Source organism: Capsicum annuum, chromosome 12, assembly GCF_002878395.1.
Source record: "Capsicum annuum cultivar UCD-10X-F1 chromosome 12, UCD10Xv1.1, whole genome shotgun sequence".
Classification (NCBI taxonomy): domain Eukaryota; kingdom Viridiplantae; phylum Streptophyta; class Magnoliopsida; order Solanales; family Solanaceae; genus Capsicum; species Capsicum annuum.
This window is the reverse complement of record NC_061122.1, coordinates 52,419,611-52,444,905: the sequence shown is the minus strand read 5'-3', so window position 1 is coordinate 52,444,905 and position 25,295 is coordinate 52,419,611. Positions and strand designations below refer to the sequence as shown.

Here is a 25,295-nt window from a genome sequence, read left to right as displayed (position 1 = left end):
TAAATGAAGTAGAGAGATCATTTTCGATAAACTTCCGCTCAGGTCCCCTATATTTATTTTGTTATATTCTTAATTCTTATAGTAAAAATTCTAACTCCGTTATTGTTTACGGGTGTACATGGCGAATTTAAGAGGAGCCATTTGGTTCTTTTAATCTAAACTGTACCATAAAAATCACTTTTTTTTATTTCCTTAGGTGTTGTGTCACCAAATATTAGTCCTTTCACAGTCTCAAACTCTTTCCCTTTTATAAGAAATCAAACTACCTGGTCTCTTTCTTACACCTGAACTTCTTCTACATCCTTCACAGATCTCTAGAGAGAGAGAGAGAAAAGGAGCAATGTTTAGCCAGAGCTTGCTTGAAGATCATCAAGATATGTCATCACAACTTGGATTTTTCTCTTTTCCTCCAAATTACAACAACGTGGGCATGATTAGTACTACTACTACTGCTACTCTACCATTTATTGGATACAACCAAAATACTCTAAAGACCCTCACTATGAATATCCCTCCCTCTTTTGATCATTCCTTAAATATTCAAGAATCTACACATGATCCAAGGCGCAAAGAGGACCTTAGTCCTATATTTGGGGGACCCCATCTTCATTCCTTGCAAAAATCCACTCCAAATACATGGTAATCATTGATAATATTTCTCTTTAACCTCTATGTCTTTTGGACTTTTCAAAAGTATCGATGAATGCATGTCTGATTGTTTAGAATTAGTCTATTTTTAAAGAATTCAACACGCGTGCGACACTATTTTGCAGAGTCCGAATGACAAGCTTAACTAACCTTAATTTCTTTTCAAAATTAAAGACAGACTCTTGAAAGAATATTGACAGGTGCGTGTTAGATCCTTCAAAAGTAATCTATTTTTGGAGGATTCAACATCATTTTTGCACAGTCCTAACAACAATCTTAACCTTAATTTCTTTTCAAAATGAAGGACCCTATGTTGCTAGACTCTTCACAAATGTTGATAGGAGTTTGCTAGATTCTCCAAAAGTAATCCCTTTTTGGAAGATTCAACACTAGGGCGATACATTTTTGAAAAGTGAACACCATAGCTTTATTTTTTTGTTAATTTTTTTTCTGAATTTGCATGTTAGCTATGACTGATATGTGTAAGTTGGAATTTAGGGCATGGGGAGAAGTGAATGAGAGCAGCAATATTATTAAGAGAAGGGAGTTTGATCATGATCATAATTTAGGGGTTTCATCAATCAAGATGAAGAAGATCAAATCATCAAGAAGGAAAGTAAGAGAACCAAGATTTTGTTTCAAGACTATGAGTGATGTGGATGTGTTGGATGATGGTTATAAATGGAGAAAATATGGCCAGAAAGTTGTTAAAAATACCCAACATCCCAGGTACTTTGTACTTGCTTAATATACTTTGGTTTCCATTATATTTCTTCCTTCTTCTTTATTTGTTGACCTTCAACAATTTATCTTTCTGCTTCCTCCATTTTCATTGATAAAATGTTGTGCCCATCGCATTTTTGTATTTTTCTATATCAAATAAAAAAAATTACTTTCTGTTTAGCCACTCTCTTCACTTGCTAGTCATTAGATCGACGTCAAGTGTAGTGGTTTGGTATTTACTTTTTGTGTTTGAGATTCTGACTAATTTGAGTTCGTGCAACCTGAGATTTGTTAGCACCTAAATTTTCTTGTATTTAAATTCATACATAATTTGGTAAATTTTAAGTGCTCACAAGGTCTATTAAAGGTGAACACAGTATTTACTTTATTCTTTTTTGGAGCTTGACCTTGAGACTTTTGGTAGAGAGTAGAGGGATCCTAGTGGTCTGATACTAACATTAGGTGTTGATACTATAATTGCTTATATTATGTAAGGTAATTTCTTGTGAGAGGGCTAAAGTAAGTGTTATTATTGACCTCAAAAGACAATAAAATTATTGAATAATGTTAACTATTGATACTCATGAAATGAAAGCCTTTTGGGGCGTGTTCAAAATTTAAATCAGATCATGTTGGGTAGTGTTATTATTTAAAAAATGATTGCAAAGCTTGTAGCAAGTTAAAAAAAAGATTCATTTGTCCCATCATGATTATGGATATTATAAGTGGTTAAAACTTGGAACAACTTATTATCAAGATTGACATTGTAACTAATAATACTTGTGTTAAACTGAAATTAATATAATGAACCATGCAATATTTGATCTTGTAGTATATGAAAACCCTAATTAAGGCACATAAATAAATAAAGAAAAAAGGAAATAATGATAGCTTTTAAATCTTTATGTTTTGATATGGGGGGGATCCCCTCTTTAGGTTAATAGTAAATTGAAACTTTTATTGTTGAATGATTACTACCATTGAGCTTTCTTCCCCTTTTCAGGAGTTTACTTGCTATATTATTGTCTCCTTCCACCTACAACCCCTCTAAAGAGAAAAAGAAAAGAAAATAAATAGAAGAGACCGATAGTGAAAGTCAAAAATTTCGTTAAGAATATTGACATTTTAATATTTACGTATATTAAACATGTACTTTTTGATTTATTTAATTAGTATACTATTTTGAATAAAAGTGTTCAATTGATATCTCTTGATTGTATGTGGCTACTCTATTGGAACCCCCTAATGCACCCCGTAGCCCGACCGAGCTAATAATATGAGCTTTAATTTGATTTAACTTTTGTACATGGACGATATAATGAAATTTTAAATTATTAATGTTCACTTAATTACTCTAAATTAGTAGGTTTGTTTTCTTTATTTTTCAAGTTGCTACTTAACTATTAATTATTATCGACTGTAACGTTGATAATTCGATTTTCTGTGTCACCTATATATTCAGAATATGAAGAAGCTTGTGCCTTTTGAGTTTTGAACCCCCTTTGTTCGATAGGAGATCGAGGGGTCATTCGTACCTTTCCCACCCGCTTAGTTTCATAAGTCTAAATGATACATGGATATGAATTTACTAAGATCAGTCATGAGTCCTGTCTTAGTTACTCGTAGGATCAATTATGAATCTTTTTCTTTCGTATGATGTAAAAAATATTTTGTACTAATAGGATAGGGAGATTAGGCTCATTTTAATTTAACAAAAGTGCAAAAACTTTAGATCACAAGAAGCAGACAATGGGAGATGCACAAGGGAGCCCACTGTTGTTAAAAGCCACTGTCACTAGTGATAATGAATCCAGCAATTGCCAGTTTGCAATTTGCTACTACACTATATCATCTCTGTTTATGCACTATTTCATTTCCCATTTGCTCAAAAATCCTTTTTACTACCTTTTCGTTGTACTAGGTAAAGCACCCCTCATTGTCCTACCAACACCTCTATATTGCATTACCATCCATCAAACTGTTGTTCTAACATTAGGGAACTATACATTGCGTATTTGTTTTAAATCTCAATTTGGACTTTTCTCCTAATGCTGGGTTTAATAAAAAGTACTAATATATATCTAGCACATTAATAAACTCTGTTATTAAAAGTGCGATCAAATGATAAAGGTTCTTTTATTTTAAAATAAAGGTGTCAGATTTGAGCCATGAGAACTTTGTATATATAATAGCCGTTGAATTCTGTTAACTTCTTCGTGTCTCTACTTTTTTATATTTTAAGTTTTCTCAGTGGAAATCCTAGTTTCACTGCCGTTAAAATCCGTTAATCCTAATAAGTCGAATAGGTCGATTTTGGATACAAAAAACTAAGTCCCCAACAAAAGTACATTAGACTTAGACTACAGATTGAAGGGTGTAAAGGTAAACATACTAGAGAATTTTTGGTTGAAGCCATCTGGCTAACTCTCAAAATAAATAGGTCCCAACTTTTAGCCTTAATTGGAATATGCTTTTGCTAAGGGGCTGTATTGTAGCTAGTAAAGAGATATATATAGGTAATTTAGTCATCTAGTATTCATTTTACTATAAGTTATCCGATGTTTGGTAGTTAGTTAGGAAGTAAGTAAATTTATATAAAATTAATATGATGTTTGGTTTCTAATTTAGAAATCTTCATAACTAATATATATATAACTTACAAGAAAATTGATGTATAATATTATGCATGGCAGGAAATTAAATAGCTAATAACCGCATAACTAATGTCTGGATAATCCTAGCCAATTACCAAATGACCCCTCTATATTTGATCATCATTTTCAGTCTTACTGGGAATTGCTACATAGTTGGTGACACTTACTAGAATATTGTACTACTTTGTTTTCTTCTTCATTTTTGGTATTTTGTGTTGGTCTAAATTATGTATGATGCAGATACGCGTGTTGTCCTATACTGAACAAGTGAAATAATTATAGTCTCTGTGCCAAAATCTACCAAGTAATATTAGAATATATATGCATATACATAGACTAGGGCCTCTTTGCTGCAGGTTTGGCAGTTGTCACCACAAAGGGCAAGCACTGTTCAAAGATAAGAAATGGACATGAAAGAATTTATGATATTTCCTGTCGGTTACTGCACTTCATTACTATTTCCAATAACTGGTGTTACAACATTTTTAGTCAAATCTGACTATATTTGAACCACCTTGGCCTTGGCGTACCTTAGACTATTTCATAGAGTATCATGTATCTGTCATCGACACATATATTGACTACTTCTGCCTATAATGACTTGTTTTGATTAAAAGAAAAAAAAAATCATTAAATAATGATTTTCTAGTTGTCAATTTTAATCTAGTTTAGGTTATTTGCTTATGTTAAGATAAACAAATCTGCAATCACGAAAGATAGAGACAGAACTAGAATTTGAAATTTATGAATTTTGAACCAACACCAATCTATAGTTCGTCTTAGTTACTTTATTTGCTAGTATTAGTTTCGTCTGAATCCCTTTCGTACTCTACCTCCGCCCTAAAGAAAGGGGATTCAATTGCATCCCTTTCATTGGAAATCGTAATGTGCAAACATTTTTTCTGTACTTGTATTAAGAATTCCCTTACAGTGATAAAGGTAGTTCAAAAAATTCTCTCTGCCATCGAAAACAGATACGTATTACGTAAAAACAAAATTATGACGTGGTTAATTCTTGCAGGAGCTATTATCGATGTACACAAGATAATTGTAGAGTTAAGAAACGAGTGGAGAGATTAGCAGAAGATCCGAGAATGGTGATCACAACATATGAAGGGAGACATGTTCACTCTCCATCACATGATGAAGAGGATTCACAGGCTTCATCACAACTTAATAATCTCTTATGGTAGTCACAAAATATGGCACGGTCTTTTTATATACTCAATTTTATTAACCCTCTTTGTTTTTTCATGTAATGGAGATTAGGTTTCATTTCCTAGTTTACTAATGATGGATGCTATTAACTATAAAGTCCAATATGTAATTTGTTATGTGGACCACTGGACTTGGCTCTTTACTTTGATGGGCCTCATGCCTCCCACTGTATTGTAAGTTGAAGGCGAAAAATTGAGAACTAAATTTGTGGTCTGATATTCCTGCACAAGTTTGACCACGTGTATTTACTACCGGAGTAGTCCAGGTCAACCATATGGCAGTACTCGAGTACTCGAGGCACTTCAAAAACCTATTTGCTCTAGAGATACTTAAAGGTAAGCCACCAAATTTTTCAGCAGAATTATAAATTTCATTAAAGTCACCACCTATTAACCAATGTCCCGCAAAGGAATCAGCTACATGTTTTAGATTATCCCAAAGAGTCAGTTGGTCGTTTTTGTTATTATAAGCATAAATAGAACTAAACAACCAATTATTAGGGGAAGGGATTACCTGAATTTTACAGTGAATTTCCTGATGAGTCATAGCAACATCCGTAATATTCAAAAGATCTGCTTGCCACAGGACAGCAACCCCCCTGCTTGTCCCGAGGTCGGCACAACAGTAACATTTGAGAAATGAAATTCATTCGGCATAGTCTGATGATTCATCCTATGGGTTTCGAGTAGAACCACTAAAGCAGGCTTATGCAAATCAAGAAGGTTCTTAAAGTGATTCCTAAACTCAGGGGAAGTAGAACCTCTACAATTCCAGATAAGAAAATTCATTGGGCGAGTAAAAGTAAGAGGCCTTCAGGGAGAAACATCTGAAAGGTCAGTGTCTCTCAGGTAGGGACTCATGATTATAGCATATTTCCCTACATCGGGATTGAGAGTCGGCCTCACATGAACCCAACACTTGAACATATTTTGGGGGCATTTTACGCTTATTTTTTTCCAGACAGTTCTTTGAGCAGAAAGATCCGTACCTGATCTAGAAAAGTAGATGTTGTTTCCTTCCCTCCTTCGTCCATGTTTGAAGGCGACGACAGTGGTAGTTGGGCTTCGAGATCCATCGCTACTACCGTCACATGGGGCTGGATTCATGGCGCTGAATCCTCCCCCTGTGGTGGCGGTGGGTAAAACGGGAGGGTCGGAAGGGATTGACTCATAGCTGGTGGATCGTTGAACACTTTCGTTCCTCACGTCATTCCCTCTGTTATGATTTGGGCTAGATCCTGAGGATTTTGAATCAGAATAAGACAATCCTGCCCGTTCACATTCATGGTGAAAGAGAGGGCGTGACCCGTTAAAGCCACCTCCTGCCATGACTGGGGAGTGTAAAGAGAGATTGGATTCATCGAGGTGTATATTTGATATGAGCGGCTGTCGTTCCCTAGTTCCATCAGTGGAGAGTATTGGTAAATTTTTTGTAATGGATATGGAGGACTGTGATGGATGTGCAGGCCCTTGAACGGGCAACTTTGAGAATGATCCATCTTTTATAGAGGTAGCAGTATTATGGAGAAGTTCAGAAATGTGTAATTGAGCAGAGAGAGTTGGCGAAGGTGAGGGCTGGGCACTTAACAACTTTTTATTTCTATGTGAAGCGTAATCATTTAAAGGATAAACTTTAGGAGAATTATGAGCAATACTTACGTGAGAAGAAATTAAATTGCCATGCAAGGTATCCACGTGGGTCTTATCAGCCGAAATTTGCATCGAAATTTGAGAAGGAGCTGAGGTCATGTTATTGGTGAAAGCAGCAGTAAGAGTTTGAGAATTGGGTATATTAGGAGTAGGTAATTCTAAATCAGGAAGCTCTGTGGGCCCTACGTTAAATTCTACCCGTTGTTCATTATCATTAAAAGATCTATTTGGATAATTAAAATACTTTGAGGTAGAGTTTTTTGGAGACTTACTTGGGCCCTGAGGGAATGAGGAAAAATGTGGGCTTTTTACCCGCAAAGTGTCCATTCCCTCGTTGATCCGAATTGGCCCAACAGGGCTTTTACCTGATTGTTGAGCAATTTGTTTGCCTTTGTCGGTGAAACGACACTGCTGTTTGGATAGGAAACTAACAAGCTTCCATCTCTCATCATCTTCTGTCCTTTGTTTTTGGTGGTTCGTAGTCTTAGGAAAGTGCAATGGATCATCACTACGCTTATCATTCGAGTGATTATTCGAAGGAATTTTATAAGGACAACGTGTAGTATGTCTGAGTCGTCCACAAGCCGTGCACAATAACGAAGCTGCTTCATATCGAATCACTTGTTTATGGGATCCTATGTATAGATGATGCAATAGTGGGTATCCAAAGGAACTTGTACACACAAACACACATATCTACCTCGAGAAGTTGTTGAAGTGCAAGTATCTATCTTGAGCAATGTCCCGATCTTTGCACCAACTTTATGAAGGATATCTACATCGTAAAACTCTGTAGGTAGTTCGTGCAAATGGACCCAAATTGCGGTGTGAGCAAGCCGGGCTTGTGAAGCCACAAACTTTGGTTCCCATCTCTGGACAGAGAGAAAACTGTTGAAGATAAACCACGACCCATCATGAAGAGCGTGTAGCATATTTTGCAGCAGAGTGAATTTAATCAGAAAGAACTAAGAACCCAAATCAATTAAATTTAATTATTCAGTGGGTTTCCATAATTCTTGTAATTTTTTCTTCAGCACTAGGTAGCCCAGTTTTCGACCCATAAGCTTGGCAATCAAGGATGTCTGCCAAGGTGAGTAGAGCCGCGACTTATCCTCTATTGAAATCGGGATGAAGTTCCCTTCACAATTTTCCGGGGTGATCTCATCTTCAAGGCCCTTGGTCACCGGAGAACCAATCAAGTTTGGGAAAAGATCACTTTGAAGCACCTTTTGAGCGAAACTTAGGGTTACGGAGGACGTATTTACAGCGTGTAGGGGAGACGATTGTTGAGAAAATTGGTCGATGTCCATGGTGAAGTTAGGTATGCCCCAAATTAGGAGACGCAAATACTAAATTTTACCATATGTCCACCATTCACCAAAGGCGTAAAAATAGGATCTTTGCTCTGCTAGATTTCGTTGGAAACGGGATAGATAATAGGCAAGAAGTCAGAGACCTTATCATTTCCTTCTTTTCAGACCTCTACTCCATGAACCTTATCCATTCTAATAGGCAAACCCATCAGGCCTGCAACCACTTCATCACTAAGGTAGACGTAGACTACTTAGAAAGACCGCTCTCCCACAAGGAAATTATGGACCCGGTCTTCTCTTTTAATCCTTATAAATACCCAGGTCCCGATGGTATTCATTTTTTTTCAAAAATATTGGGACATGCTTGGATAATCAATTGAAGAGTTTTGCATATCCGTTTTTACTCGTTGGAAAATCCCCGAGGAAATAAATAACAAGTTTATTTGCCTTACTCCAAAGGTTTCAAATCCCGAGTCCATCACCCAGTAACGGCCCATTAGTCTCTGCAATACTACTTATAAGGTTATCACTAAGATTATTGTCAGCAGGATCAAACCTTTTCTTAAGGATTTTATTGTTCCAGCTCAATCAAGCTTTTTGAAAGACCATAGAGCATCTGATAATGCTATGCTTGTGCAGGAACTCCTATGCCACCTTTGGAATTCCAAATGTAGAAAAGGCTTTTGACCGACTAGAATAGTCATTCATTCATGACACTCTACTTTACTTTAGATTTCCACAAAATCTGGTCACTCTCATCATGTCGTGTATATCTACTACTTCGGTATCCTTGTTAATCAATGGATCGACAACTCCTTTCTTTACAACTTCTAGAGGAATCCGCCAGGGGGACCCTCTTTCCCCATATCTATTTATTATATGCATGGAAAGGCTCTCTCGTAGAATCGACTCAGCTATTGAGAATTGTCTCTGGACTCCTATTAAATTATCTGCGCGTTCTCCTCCTATTTCACATTTGCTTTTTGTCGTTGATACTATTATTTGTGCTGCTGTTGACTTTATCTCTTGTAACTCTATGGCACAAGTTTTCAAGCATTTTGAGTTGGTTTCTGGTCAAAAAATTAATCTCAACAAATCTAAGCATTTTTTCTCCAAGAATACTCCTGCCATAGCCAGGGATAAAGCTTTTCATGTCCTCAACATTCTGGAGGGTCAAAAATTTAGTAAGTACTTAGGCTTCCTAATGTTCATGTCTAAGACCACTAAGTTTGACTACTAGTTTCTTCTAGAAAACTTTAAAAGTTGTTTGTCTGGCTGGAAAACTCCGTTGCTTACAGCTGCGGGAGAGCTACTCTTATCAGGTCAACTCTGAATACCCTTCCCAACCATGTTATGTACCTTTTACACCTCCCTAGATACGTCATTAGAAAAATGGAAACCTATGAACGAAAATTCCTTTGGGGTGACACTTCTACCAAATGTAAGCTTCATCTCTTAAAATGGCAAGATGTTACTACTCCTAAGGATACTGGGGGCCTTGGAATCCAATGTCTCACAATCAAGAACCTTGCTCTGTTAGCATCTTCTGCATGGCGTGATTTTCATTCGAACACACCCTGGGCTCAAATACTCAGATCCAAGTACCTTGGGCGCAAAGGGGGCAACTCCACAATTTGGAAAGCACTTATGATAGGTTGGGCTCAATGTCAAATTGGGCTCCAATGGAAACCTGCAGACGGAAAACATGTCCTCTTCTTTTCTGACCTTTGGATTGGGCCAAATTATTTTATCCGCAACCTAATTCAATGGCCTCTTCAAAGACATGAATCGAAAGCGATGATTGACTCCTACAAAACTGATAATCTGTGGACTTTCTCTAAACTTTCGTTTGAATTTCCCCAGAGCATCTTCGCTCATATAAACTCTATTTATTTCCCCCGCCATGAGGTCTCCAAGGTTGACCGAATCATTTGGGGTCTTACAAATAATAAAATGTTTTCAGTCGCCTCCTGTTACAATGCCCTTCTAAGAAAAGAAATCAAGAATAACGAGGACACTGATTTCTTGTGGATTTGGAAACTAGATATCCCGCTAAAGATTAAGCATTTCTTATGGATTCTACATCACAACCGCCTCCCAACATCCCCCTTCTTGCATTTTATAAACTGTATTTCCTCACTCTCTGTCCTCTTTGCCACTCCTTTCCTGAAACTGTTTCTCATCTTTTCTTACATTGCAAGTCTGTAGAGCCACTTTGGGTTGAGTTAGACATCTCTGTTCAAATAACTAAAATCTTGTTAGCTACCACGGATCACCACCCCCAACGATGGCTTCGTAGGATCCTAGAAATAAATTTAACTAACTCTAACCAACCCCTACTCCTAAGCCGGTCTACTGTTCCCTCAAAAGTTTTGCTCAGTTACTGTTTGTGGTCTATTTGGACTGGTCGTAATAAATGTATCTTTGAGAAAAGGCCTTTTAATATAAACCTAGCTCGTGTCTTACCGACCGCCTCTGAGTTCTGGTACTTGGCAGGAAAAACAAATCCTAAAAAGTACACTTTCCCTCTGTATGTCAAATGGAAACTTCCGGCACCCGATAACATTATGCTTAATTCTGATGCAACCTTTACGCATGGTACCGGTTATGCTGCTATAGCGAGAATTTTTAGAAATCATAATAGAGACTGGCTTTTAGGGTTTATCGATCACATATTCACTACTATCCCTTTGGAGGCAGAAACCCACGCTCTCATGCTAGGGCTTTCGATTGCTCTTTAATACCTATTCCACCATCTAGAAATAAATGTAGACTGTGAGCATCTAGTAAGACTGCTGCAAGTTTCATCAAATGTTAACTCATCTGCATTAATTGATTGTAGGTACCTACTACGGACTCTGGATGAACCGCAAGTCATGCATGTTAGCAGGGAACAGAATAAATTGGCGGATGCATTAGCAAGAGTGAATGTATATACTACTGCTACTACTACTACTGCCAATAGAACTTTGCTGCTTTAGCACCCTCCCACATCCTTAGAGGATATTTTGCAAGCTGATAAAAGAGGAGGACTAATTACTAGACGGAGAAATAGAATAAGTGCAGGAATTTTGTATAATAGTTTGTATAATAGTAATGCTACTACTGATGCTAGCGCATGTACAGTGGCTCTGCCACAAACTACATCCCTATAAGCTTTGACTTGTTTTATGACTATATCGACTTTTACCAAAAATAAAAATAAAAATATTTCATATGTTAGCTTGTTTTATTAAGAACTATAACAATGGCCCCCTTGTTTTGGACTCTATAGCAAATAATTCACTTATGCTTGTTCCAGTAGACCAAATAATTGTTGTTATCGTCGCACATAGGGGTGTACATAGGTCTGGTTGGTTCGATTTTTTATTAAAATATAACCAAACCAATAATGTCGGTTTTCTAAATCTATAAATCAAATCTAGCCAATATACATTCGGTTTTTTTATTTTTGTTTTAGTCAGGTTTTTTCGATTTTTTGGGTTTCTCGATTTTTTTACAATTATAATGTGATTGAAGAAAAAAATTAAATGTTTTCACTAAAAAGATAAAAAAAAATAATGGTTATAGAGTAGTTTCAATAAAAATTAAGTTGGCAAATTGCTAAGACGTCTAAACTACTATCTCTCAAAGTAATATTATGTGGATACCCAATAGTTCAATTTCTAAGTCACTTGTCATAGTAGCTTGTCTAAAAGTTTTCTTCACATAAAATGTGAGCATACAAAAGAACGAAAAAATGGAGACAATTTATTAAAAATTTAACTCCATAAAGTAATTAATTATAACATAATTCCAAAAAAAAAAAAGAAGAGAAACAAACCTAAATTACAACTCGACGAATGAGAAAAGTAAGATTAGAAAATAATGAGAACTCTCTGAAAACTTGAAAAGTAAAATGTAATAAGTGAAGCAATTATAGAGTTTTAGGTTTTTATATTAATATTGGATTTTGTATTAATTTGTTATTAATGGAAAAATATTATAATTAAAGGCCCAAGAATATATATTTATTTTCTGAATATAAAAAAATAAGTATGAGGAACATGAGGAGATGGCTAGGAAAGTTAGAAGCTTGGAGCAAAGTATGAGAAATATGCAAGGATTAGGAGGACCAAAGAGTGTTTCATACAAGGATTTATGTATGTTTCCTGACATTCATCTGTCACTGGGTTTTAAAATGCCAAAGTTTGACAAATATGAAGGTCATGGCGATCCTGTTACTCACTTGAAAAGGTTCTGCAATCAATTAAGGGGGGCAGGAGGAAAAGAAGAACTATTGATGGCTTAATTTGGAGAAAACTTGACAGGAATAGCTTCTGATTGGTTTATTGACCAAGACATTTCCCGTTGGCACGTGTGGGATGACATGGCTCGAGATTTTGTTCAATAATTTTAATATAACATTGAGATAGTGCTAGATCACACTACGCTTGCCAACATGATAAAAAAGATGACTAAAAGTTTTCGAGAATATGCTATCAGATGGAGAGAGCAGACTTCAAGAGTCAGATCATCGATAAAGGAATCTGAAATGATTGATATCTTTCTACAAACACAAGAACCCGATTATTTCCATCACTTACTTTCTACAATTGGAAGCACATTTGCTGAAGTTATTAAAGTTGGAGAAATGGTAGAGAATGAAATAAAATCAGGAAAGATCATCAGCCAGGCCACTTTGGAAGCAACAACACAGGCAATTCAAAGTGGTGCAGGAAGTTTCGAGGGAAAGAAAAGAAAAGAGATTGTAGCAACTATCATACCAAGTCCACGATAAAATTGGAGAGGTGCGCGTCAACCATATGCAAGAAATCCATTATATTTTGTTCCATCCCCCTAGTATCCTATTTATAATGCACAACCATATGCTCGGGCTCTTTCTTACCTACAATGGCGTGCACCAGCCATCTAAAATCATCCACCAGTCCCACATATTCAAAGGGGCCCTCCTAGGTCTAATTACCGAACTAGATCAGACTACAAAAGGGATAACATGGACAAAGATAATTTCACTCCTATTGGAATATCTTACACTAGTTTATTTCATAGGCTGAGGAAAATAAATGTTCTAAACCCAATCGAGAGAAGAATTCCAAATCCTTCTCCAAAGAACTTGGACTATTCTAAAAGATTTGAATACTGTTCTAATGCCCCAGGGCATGACACAGAGAAATGGTGGTATCTTAAAAAAGCCATTCAAGAGCTGATTAATACCCAACAAATCATAACAGAAAGTCCAGACGCTCCAAAATGTCAATCAAAATCCGCTGCCAGATCACAATGAAACAAACATGCTCGAAGTGATACCCAATGATAAAGATGCTACAATATCCTTCAAGCTGATCACTAAAATTAAAACTGATTTGGAAAAATAAATAAATGTTGTAGATTTGACTAAAGAAAAACCTGTAGAAGCCGAGGTGGTGATAACAAAATCCGAATCATCGAATGTTCCCTTGGTGATGGAGAAAGAGATTTCATAAAATGATGGGTTAAGTCAAGTAAAGTCAAAACTCATTATTCCTGGAAGATCCCCTCAACCTTTCTTAATCATAAAAGGATCTCCTATAGCTCCCATTATTATTAAACCAGTGTCACTGTTGCCTATGGTTTATACTAAGGCGGTTCCTTGGAACTATGATTGCATTATGTTGATGCACAAGAGGAAGGAAGTGATTGAAGATGTGGATGAAGAAGGGGGATTAACTCGATCTGGAAGATGTTATGCCCCAGTTGAGTTAAGAAAGAATAAACAAGGCAATGAAGAACGAATGACCTTCAAGAAGCCTATTACTGATGAAAAGGCTGAAGAATTCTTAAAGAAAATAAAATTGCCAGAATATTCTGTTGTAAAACAGTTGAAGAAGACGCCAACACAGATTTCTTTGTTGTATTTATTAATACATTCAGAAGAACACCGAAGGCTATAATGAAAATTCTTAATGAAACATGTGTTCCCAGTAAGATTAAAGTGAATCAACTAAAAGAAGTTGTTGAAAGGATCCTTGAAGCAGATAAGATTACTTTCTCAGACGATGAATTGCCTGTGGAAGGTATTGGACATAATAAGGGTCTCTACATTACTGTGAAATGTGAGCATTCCATCGTTACTTGAGTGTTAATTGATGGAGGATCAGGCACTAATATTTGTACTATGTCAACTTTCCAAAAGTTGAATGTTAATGTAGAAAGAATCCAACCTAACAATGTATGCGTCAAAGGTTTTGACAGATCAAAAACTGGTGCCATTGGTGAAATAAAACTCATATTGACAATCGGGCCTGTGGATTTTTCTATGAATTTCCAAGTGATGAACATTGATGCTTCATTTAATATATTATTGGGAAGGCCATGGATTCGTAGGGCTAAAGCAATCGCATCAATATTGCATCAAATGGTCAAATTTGAATGTGACAGGCAAGAGATAGTTGTTCATGGTGAAGGAGACTTATCCATGTATAAAGACTACTCCATTTTCTCCATCGAAGCAGATACTGCAAATGGAGTATTGATTAATCAAACTTCTGAGGTAGTGACTGTTGAGCATATCCTCGAGGGAAATCTCATCGCAAGACTACAATTATCATCTGCATCTGTTATGGTAGTGAATGAAATGTTGAAGCATGGTTTCGAACCAGGAAAATGTTTAGGGATGTTTTTGCAAGGCATAGTTCATCTTGTAAACCTTTATGAGAACCTTGGTACTTTTGGTTTGGGATACGAACCCACTGCTGAAGATATAAAGAAGGGTAAAAAGCATAAGAAAGAGTCATAGTCACTTACCAAGCTGATACTGCCACTTCACAAGTCTTTCATCAAAGTCAATGATGTTAGGTCCTCCAAGTTGCCTATTCTAGAATCAATGAATAATGATGATACAAAGTTGATTGTCCTTTTTTAGAATATGTTCATTGAAGCTGATATGGTTGAAATCAGAGAAGGTACCAGTAATGCAGATGTGCAGTTTGTCGGTCCTGATGTCCAGCTTAACAATTGGGAGGCCACTCCTCTCCCTATTATGAAGGAGTCTTGGTAGTTTGTTTGTTTTTCTTACAGTCTTAGTAGTTTGTTTGTTTCTTTTTCTGTAATTTGAATTATTCTAGGATTGTAATTTAAATCCTTAAACTTAGTATTTTAGGTTAAAACTCTTTATATCTTTGTTTTTAATAAAGTGTAATCTTTCTTCATTTTATTTTAAGTCTGATTTTTATTTATTTATCTTCTATCATACAGTTCTTTCTATGCCTATTCTAATGATATGACATGCATGAAGAATTGTCAACCAAATTTAAAAACTCAATCTAATTTTGAAATAATGAATAAAAAAGTTGAATACGATGAAGGAGAAACATTTGAGGATATAAGCAAAGATTTCAAACAGTTTGAGAATAAGACAAATCCCAATTTGGAGGAAACTGAGGTGATCAATTTAGGAGATCATGAAAATATTAGGGATGACTAAGATAAGTGTACATGCTCAACCACAACAAAATAAAGCTATAGTTGAAGCTTTACATGAGTATAAAGACATCTTTGCATGGTCTTATGATGATATGCCCGGTTTGAGCACTGATTTGGTAGTTCACAAGTTGCCAATTAATCATGTTTTTCCTCCGGTCAAGCAAAAGCTAAAAAAGCTCAAAATTGACATGAGTGTAAAAATCAAAGAGGACATTACGAAGGAACTTGAGGCTAAAGTCATTCGAGTGTCCCAATGTCCTACTTGGTTGGCAAATATTGTCCCTGTTCCAAAAATGGATGGCAAAGTTCGGATATGAATTGATTATCGTGATTTAAATAAAGCAAGTACGAAAGATAATTTTCCACTTCCCAATATTTATATTTTGTTGGATAATTGTGTCAAACATGATCTTGCATCTTTTGTGGATTGTTATGCAGGATATCACTAGATCATTATGGATCCAGAAGATGTGGAAAAGACATTATTTATTACTCCATGGAGGAATATTGTTATCGAGTCATGCCTTTCAGACTAAAGAATGCTGGGGCAACTTATATGAAGGCAATGGCTATAATGTTTCATGACATGATGCACAAAGAGATTGAAGTTTATGTGGACGATATGATCATTAAACCAAAAGAGCAGTCTGACCATGTCAAAGATTTGAGAAAATTCTTTGAAAAGCTTCGAAGGTATGATCTCAAAATTAACCCAGCGAAATGTGTATTTGGAGTCCCGTCAGTAAGCTTTTGGGGTTTATAGTCAATCGGCGCGACATTGAGTTATATCCTTCAAAAATAAAATCTATTCAAATTTTTCCTCTACCAAAGAATAAAACAGAGGTGATGAGCTTACTTGGAAGGTTGAATTATATCAGTAGATTCATTGCTCAGCTTACGACAACCTGCGAACCAATATTCAAGTTGTTGAAGAAGAATGCTAAAGTTGAATGGACTGAAGAATGTCAAGAGACATTTGACAGAATTAAGAGATACTTGTCGAATCTGCCTATTTTGGTTCCTCCAGAGCCAGCCAGACCCTTGATATTGTACATATCTATGTTAGACAATTCTTTTAGCTATGTATTGGGTCAACATGATGTTACAGGTAAACAAGAATAGGCCATATACTACCTTATCAAAAAGTTTACCACTTATGAGGCTAAGTACACTCTTTTTGAGAAGACGTGTTGCACCTTAACTTGGGTAGCCCAAAAGCTGAAACATTACTTGTCATCTTATACTACTAACCTCATATCTCGTATGGATCCTTTAAAGTATATTTTTTAGAAGCCTATGCCCACAGGCAGACCCGCAAAATGGCAGATGTTGCTCACAGAGTTTGATATTATCTATGTGACACAAACTGTAATGAAAGCTCAAGCTTTAGCAGATCATTTATCTGAAAATACTATTGATGAGAAGTATGAGCCAATGAAGACTTATTTTTCAGATGAAGAGGTATTATATATTGATGAGTTTGTTTCTGACGATTGCCATTCAGGCTGAAAATTATTCTTTGATGGAGCTTCTAATGTAAAAGGAGTGGGAATAGGAGCAGTTCTTATTTCTGAATCAGGACAATATTATCCTATAACAGCCCAACTTCGATTCTATTGTACCAGTAATATGGTAGAATACGAAGCTTGCATTCTGGGTTTTAGATTAGCTATTGACATGGGAATTCAAGAACTTTTAGTGTTAGGACACTCAGATTTGTTAGTCCATCAAATCCAAGGAAATTGGGAGACTCGTGATTCAAAGATCCTACCATATCAAGGTTGTTTGTAAGATCTATGTCAACGATTTGTATCAGTAAAATTCAAAGACATTCCCAGAGCTCATAATGAGATTGATGATGCATTGGCAACCTTATCTTCGATGCTTCAATAGCCTGATAAAACTTATATTGACCTTTTGCATATATAGATTCACGATCAATATGCATATTACAATATGGTTGAGGAAGAACTTGATGTGGAACTGTGGTTCCATGATATCAAAGAATATATTTAGACTGGAAAATATCCTTTACATGCCGATGGTAACCAAAAGAGAACCATTCGACGTTTGTCTAGTGGATTTTTCCTAAGTGGAGGAATTTTGTATAAGAGGACTCCTTATTTAGGACTTCTGAGGTGTGTAGATGCTAAAGAAGCTTCAAAAATCATGATTGAAGTACATTTTGGAATTTGTGGACCACACATGAGTGGGTACGTTTTGGCAAAGAAAATACTCCGAGCAGGTTATTATTAGCTCACCATGGAGCGGGATTCCATCAATTTCGTTTGTAAATGTCATGAATGCTAGGTAACGGAGACTCGATACATTCCCCTCCATCCAAGTTGCATACAATGACTGCTCCATGGCCTTTTGTGGCTTGTAGAATGGACGTAATTGGACCAATTAAACCAAAAGCCTCGAATAGACATAGGTTCATCTTGGTAGCCATTGATTATTTCACGAAGTGGGTGGAAGCAGCGACTGTCAAGTTAGTGACCAAGAAAGTGGTGGTTGATTTTTTTCACTCCAACATCATTTGTCGGTTAGACATTTCAAAGATAATTGCCACGGATAATGCTATGAATCTTAATAGCCATCTGATGCAAGAAGTGTGCCAGCAATTTAAAATTATGCATCGAAATTCAACTCCTTATCGTCCAAAGGCGAATGGAGCAGTAGAAGCTGCCAACAAGAACTTAAAGAAAATACTCCGTAAGATGGTGCAGGGTTCCCGACAATGGCACGAAAAGTTACCTTTTGCTTTGTTGGGTTATTGTACTACAGTTCGGACTTCAATTGGTGCAACTCCTTACTTTTTGGTGTACGGAACTGAATCATTTATACCTATGGAGATTGACATTCCATCTCTTTGAGTAGTTGTCGAAGCTGAAATTGGTGATGACCAATGGGTCAAGACTCGTTTGGAGCAATTAAGCTTGATTGATGAAAAAAGATTAACATCAGTATGTCATGGACAACTATACCGGAATAGAATAGCACGAGCATATAATAAGAAGGTGCGTCATAGACACTTTGAAGTTGGTCAGTTAGTACTAAGACGCATCCTACCCTATCAGATTGAAGTCAAAGGCAAATTTTCTCCTAATTGGCATGGATCATTCATGGTGAAGAAAGTGTTACCTAATGGTGCGTTATATCTGACTAATATAGAAGGCAAAATGGAAGGAATGCCGGTCAATGCTGATGCAGTTAAAAGATATTATGTATGATATTCATGTACAATTACATTATGAATATTTTGTACTTGTATTTTAAAAATATTGAAATGATGAAGGCATTTTGTTCTACTATCCGAATAATATATCAACCTTTTCTTACCTCTTTTGAGCTTTCATCCTTCTTCGTACCCCTCTTTTGGAATCAAATTAAAGTGCAAAAAAAATAAAAAAATAAAAAGAAAGTTGAAAAAAAAAAGTTGATCAAAATTTCAAAATCAAGCAAAAGAATGACGAGCCTGGAATATGTTTGACCTGATTCTTGCTATGACAAGATACATAGGCAACTCTACTCCGAGGTTTGGTCCAACCAAAAGAAAATTTAAATTACCCAAAATGAAAGAAAACTTGGGCAAAAGTTTATTTTCTTAAAAGAATCGATTCCAAAAGTTTAATGTTTACCCAATGTGATGTAAATTTTGAGACTTATGCCGACCTTTCTTTCTAACCCTATCCAAGCCAAGTTACAACCAAAGAAAGACCTTCAGATCAATCTTTGAGAATATCAAGGCTAAACATGTTATGGGTGCATGATACTTCATATTTTGGGTGTTTATTTATTTAAAAAAAAAAGAATAAAAAAGAGAGAGTCTTATTGGTGAAAACCCTGTTGGGCACCATAAGGCGACTGTAAGCTGAGAAAGAAGTAAAAATGAGATAGGCTGGTTGGAAAAAATCTATTGAGGTGTCACTAGCCGAAGGAGAGTTGTTATCCAGAAGGAATGAGTTCAGGATTGGCTAAATTTAAAGCTCAATAAGTGGATAAAATTTGTAATGATTGGTATAGGTAGATCTAGTTGTTTGATTCAAAATGTATGTCATAATCACCAGAATCAATTTTCACATTCAGATAAGTTTTTCTTTTTGTTTTGAAAAAGAGATACCTATTGTCTTTTCCTTTTGATTTATTTTGTTTTTTGTTTTTTGTGTCCTTGTCATCAAACAAAAAATTTTTGTTGTCTTTTATCCGTTTTTGAGTCAAATTCACGTCAGGTCAAGTGAGAAAGAACTTTAAACTTGCTACCAACTTCTTCAATAGTACAAAGCAAGACAAAGGGTCGACGCACAAGGACAACATTTCAAAGTATAAAGTACTCAGAATAATTATGATTTGACAATTTTGACTTATGGAAAGATAAAAGGTGTAGGGAAAGTTAAACCCTGAGGTGTTATACAAGAGAAATATATTTTGAGCTGAAAGTCTCAGTAGTCAAAATTTTGGGTCAAAAGTATGACAAATCAATGGATATATATCAAGGATAGGAAAAGAGTTGAGCATGACAAGTATAAGAACGGTTATTTCAAGAGCCGAATACCACAAACTAACCACCACGTGTTTTTAAAACTCATAATTTTTCTCTGTTTGGTTTGAAACAGAGATAGAAATTTTTCAAATAAAGGATGCAATCTCACACTTCTATCAAGCAAGAATCATGATTACAACATACGATGTTGGATCTCGGTATTGGTAAATTTTATTCTTTGCAAGATGAATTTATCAAAGCTATTCCAGGCTTTGATTTATTCTTTCACTATATTTTTCAAAACATTAAGGTCTGATGACAGATAAATTTTTCCAGTACAAACTGGGCAAAATTTTTATGTGTGTTGTGTGGGAATTTAATTTTGCTTAGGACTCTCCTGAATAATGAGAATTTATTTTTGCTCAGGCCCTCCTGAAGAATGAGAATTTATTTTTGCTCAGGACCCTCTTGAAAAATGGGAATTTATTTTATATCCAGGACCCTCCTGAAAAATGAAATATTATTTTTCTGTTTCACTATTTACTTTGAGCCAGGAGCCCGCCTGAAGAACAGGGTGAAGAAATTATAAGTTCAGGAGACCGCCTGAAGAACAAGGTAAAGAAATTACAAGTCCAGGAGCTCGCCTGAAGAACAGGGTGAAGAAATTATAAGTCAAAATTGTAAGTCCAGGAGCCTGCCTGAAGAACAGGGTGAAGAAATTGCAAGTCCAGGAGACCGCTTGAAGAACTTGGTGAAGAAATTATAAGTCAGGAGCCCCCCTGAAGAACAGGGTAAAGCAGTTGTAAATCCAGGAGCCCGCCTAAAGAACAGGGTGAAGAAAAAAGAAGTCCAGGAGCCCGCCTGAAGAACAGGGTGAAGAAATTGCAAGTCCAGGAGTCCACCTGAAGAATAGGGTGAAGAAATTATAAGTCAGGAGCACACCTGAAGAGCAGGGTGAAGAAGTTGTAAATCCAGGAGCCCGCCTGAAGAACAGGGTGAAGAAAAAAGAAGTCCAGAAGCCCGCCTGAAGAACAGGGTGAAGAAATTATAAGTCAGGAGCCCACCTGAAAAACAGGGTGAAGAAGTTGTAAATCCATGAGCCCGCCGAAAGAACAGGATGAAGAAATCGGAAATCAGGAGTCCGCCTTAAGAATAGGATGAATTTTCAAGTTCAGGTCAAGAAGATTTGAATCAACATTCTAGAGATTGCAATTTTCATTTCATTTTTATTTTCTTATTTTTGTTTTTGTTAGTCCTTTGAATGTAAGTAAAAAGCAGAAGTCGTTAACCGGAAACTCGACGTAATCTCATTCGACTTTTAACTCCTCTCTCCATATCACCTTTGAACTACTCATGACCTGATTTCCTTATAACCCGAGATAGGTAGAATGTCCAAAACAAGGACTCGGTCACATTTTCCTTTCATTTTAATATTTTATTTCTTAATTCTTAAATAATCGGAGGATCAAAAATCATATTTTGTCTAATTCTTTGTATGAAAACTCTTCGAGATTTCACACAAAGAGGGGCAAAAATGTAGACACATGGTTTTTTATCTTCCACTTGCTTATCAATATTAAATACTTATATTTATATTTAATCTGATATATTTTTTTATTCTTATTTTATTTATTTTAATAATTTTTAGTTAGAAATAAATAAATAAATAATAAATAAGTAAATAACTAAATAAAGATAATGTTGAGAATTTTGTTTATATTTTTATTCTAATTTTAAAAATAATATAAAAATTAAAAATATTTTTCTTTTCTCAATTTTAATAAATAAACTAGTAGTTTTAATATTATTTTATTTTATTTATTTCAACTATTTATAAATTTTATTGTATTTTTATTAAATATAAAATTAATTAGTTATTATTATATTATTATTATTATTATTTATTTATTATTTTTATTTATTTATTATTTTTATTTATTATCACGTTTTAAGAAAATAAATAAATAAATAAATAAATAAATTTTAAAATTTAAATTTTAAATCTCCCACCCTTATCTTCAATTAACTGTTCCCCTCTTAAATCCTTTATTTAAGGATTCTTGTACGTACTTTAACAGGTACTGAGATTCATTATCAGATTTGGATAGTAAAGAAATTAGAGAAAACAAAGAAAACATCAGACATTGAAAAACAAACCAGAGAGGAAAAATTAAAAAATAAAGAGGAGAAAGAGTCAGGATTCGAGTTTCAAAATTTCACTTGAGGATTCCGGTGACGACTTTGTGTTTCTGTTGAACTTCTTAACACAAGTTTCATTTTTGATCCTATGTAATTTTTGCATAAACTTTATTGCACATAAAAATATGAATAAAGTTGTTTAAGTAATTTTATATATTGTTCATAATGTGTTGTTAGGTAAATGTATATGTTATTATGTGTTATATATTAAATCATTGAGTGTTTATGCATAATGTGTTAAGTTAAATTTGGAACAAAGAAAATAGAAGAGAAAAGAAAAAATGGGTATGTTACGATTTCACACACAGTCACCTGCATATTCACATTCACCAGAAGCATACGTTGTTCACTAAATCACAAACACATTCACGCACACACCCTGTAACACACACAATACACTCAATAAATTCATACACTTACATACGCGACTTTTTTCACCAGTCAATAATACACGTTCTTCACTGATATATATACATATACACACCGGAAAAGAGCAAGAATCAAATAGAAAAGAAATTGAGTGGGAATAGAAAAACAGAGAGTAAAAATGAGAAAAATTGACGCGGGTCACTGTCTCAGCGGTTAATTAATCGTCGATTCTGACCCAAAGTGTATCTCTAACCAGTCACAAACTAAACATCATCAGTAACAACCACAAAGATCACCGCCAACCGTGTCTCCATCTATCCGACAACATCAGCCAACACTGGCCGACAACCATCGACGACGCTCTTCCCTCTTCCTCCTTTCTCCTTCTTCCCCATCACTGATCAACCACTATGGTTGAGAAACCGTTGATGCTTCTCCTTTCTTTTTACCAACGATCGATGAATTTTATTGTACTGCTGACCACAACCACGACGTCTCAGATCCCGTCGAAAAACGATGATAATTCGTCGGAATCACCATCCCCAGTGAACACCCATCGCTGGCACCTTCTCCGACCAATACCTCGGGGATCCAGCAACATCTACTCCAGATCAGCCGTTGCAGCGTCTCCTTTTCCCCATACAGTTGCTCTTTTGTGTAGTTCAAAGAGTATTTTGTTGAAATTTTTTATATTTATGAAAGAAAATTTGACTTAATCTTTTGATTTAATTTATGGGCCTTTGAAATCTTACGCTTTCGTTTTTATTATTTGAATGAATCTCTAATTGATTTTCTTTAAGAAGATTAAGTTTGGCATTATAATAAAAATTAGTATGGTGTAAGTAGTTGTGTATATTTTATTATCTATTATATTTATTATTATATTTATATTTATTCATTATCATTAATAGATTTTGAGAATTATTTTTGTTAAATTAATTAATTAATCATCCTAAATGAATTTTGTTCAAATTTATTATTAAAATTAAGTAGCATTTCGAATATATAAAATTATTATAAATTTACAAAAAATTAAATTAATGTTTTAACATTAGATAAATTTTAGACATGTTTAAAATATCAGTCTCAATTAAGAATACGGCCTACGTATCTTTTGAGATATTTTAAAATTCAAGGATGCAATAATGCACCTCGACAAATATTTTTCTAAAAAATAATTTTTCATTAAATTAATACGACAGTTTTAGACAGATTTTAGATATTAAAAATGAACGATTTTAGGGCCTACTAACATAATCTGTCAAAATAATTTAAGTTAAGATAAGTCAATAAAAGCGACCGTGCGAGAATCACGGAACTCGAGGGGTGCCTCACACCTTCCCCTCGGTCAACAGAATTCCTTACCCGGTCTTCTGTTTTCGCAGATCAACAAAGAGTCATTTCCTTTTTATTAGGGATTCAAAAGGTGACTTGAAACACCATAACTCGATTCCAAGTGGTGACTCTGTAAATAAATTAATTTCTATTCAAAATCATCACTTTAATTGGAAAATCCTTCGACTCCGATTCCCTCGGGCTAAAAAGAGGTGTGACAATATTATTAACAGGCAAGGTATTAAGCGCATACTTTTTTAGAAAATGTTTATGTTTATTTTTTATCTTCATTGCCAATAAAAACTTTCAAAAGGCCTTTGAAAAGCATGACTATTGAGCAATAACACAACTCACATTTCCATGATTATTAATATTTTTCTCAAGGTGATAATCCGATTTAACCTCATAAGTATCTGACTTTATAAAATAGCATTAACATCATCCGAACAAAAAATGCTATCTTGTTTGTTCATTCTCCGAGTTTTGGAATCTACTTCAATGAAATCAAGCCCTTTTAAGTCCAAATTCTTAGCAGCAGTAATTCTTTGTGTCTAAACCTAGTGGCATTAGAAGTCCAGGGGTCTTTCCAAACATAAACATCCTCACCAATCGAAAGTCTCCATTGATTTTCTTTTTCCAATAATTCTCGACCTCAAATTATACTTTTTTCAAATCCAAGATGCTGAAGAGGCTACTATAGCATTCATGAAAGAACTCTTCGAAAAATACTTACTTTTTAGAATTCGAGACAAAAATAAATCAGGCTTAAGCAATATTCTTTGAGCCATCTTTGCTAACATAGCTTTATTAAAAGCTTTAATATCTCTAAAGCCTAACCCTTCACTTGCTTTTAGTTCACATAGTTTGTCCCATCTCTCAAAATAAATCTTCCTTTTACACTGCTTTGATTCCACAAGAGTTTGAAAAAATAAAAGTTATTTCCTTACATGAACAGTCAGGAAGTTGAAAATATTATAAAACATACGTAGGTACCGTGGTTAAAATCGCCTTTGACATAACCTTTTTTCCTTTTGGTCTTAAAAGGACACTTTTTCATTCTTTAAATTTTGCTCATACACCTATAACATATTCTTTTTTGATCTTCCGACCACTGTGGTAATTCAAGAGACATATCTATTTGAATTTCTTGGCTTTATCCCGGGATTAAAAAGAATATTTGTTATAAATGTATTTACATTATAGTGAATGTCTATCAAGATCTACTTTGATATCTATTAGG

At 35.1% G+C, this 25,295-nt stretch overlaps 1 protein-coding gene across 1 annotated transcript; it reads left to right on the top strand.

Annotated features, from left to right (window-relative positions):
* Positions 1 to 203: 203 nt before the first annotated feature.
* Positions 204 to 5,459, top strand: LOC107849635 (probable WRKY transcription factor 13). The gene is made up of 3 exons (XM_016694190.2): positions 204 to 639; positions 1,147 to 1,377; positions 5,047 to 5,459. Exons 1-3 carry the CDS (start codon positions 341 to 343, stop codon positions 5,216 to 5,218), a joined length of 702 nt encoding a protein of 233 aa, XP_016549676.1. The 5' UTR covers positions 204 to 340; the 3' UTR covers positions 5,219 to 5,459.
* The last annotated feature ends 19,836 nt before the right edge of the window (positions 5,460 to 25,295 follow it).

Coding starts and splice junctions, on each gene's coding strand:
- LOC107849635 (XM_016694190.2), top strand. CDS start 341: ATGTTTAGCCAGAGCTTGCTTGAAGATCATCAAGATATGTCATCACAA. Junction 640..1,146: donor AAATCCACTCCAAATACATG/GTAATCATTGAT, acceptor GTTGGAATTTAG/GGCATGGGGAGAAGTGAATG. Junction 1,378..5,046: donor AAAAATACCCAACATCCCAG/GTACTTTGTACT, acceptor TAATTCTTGCAG/GAGCTATTATCGATGTACAC.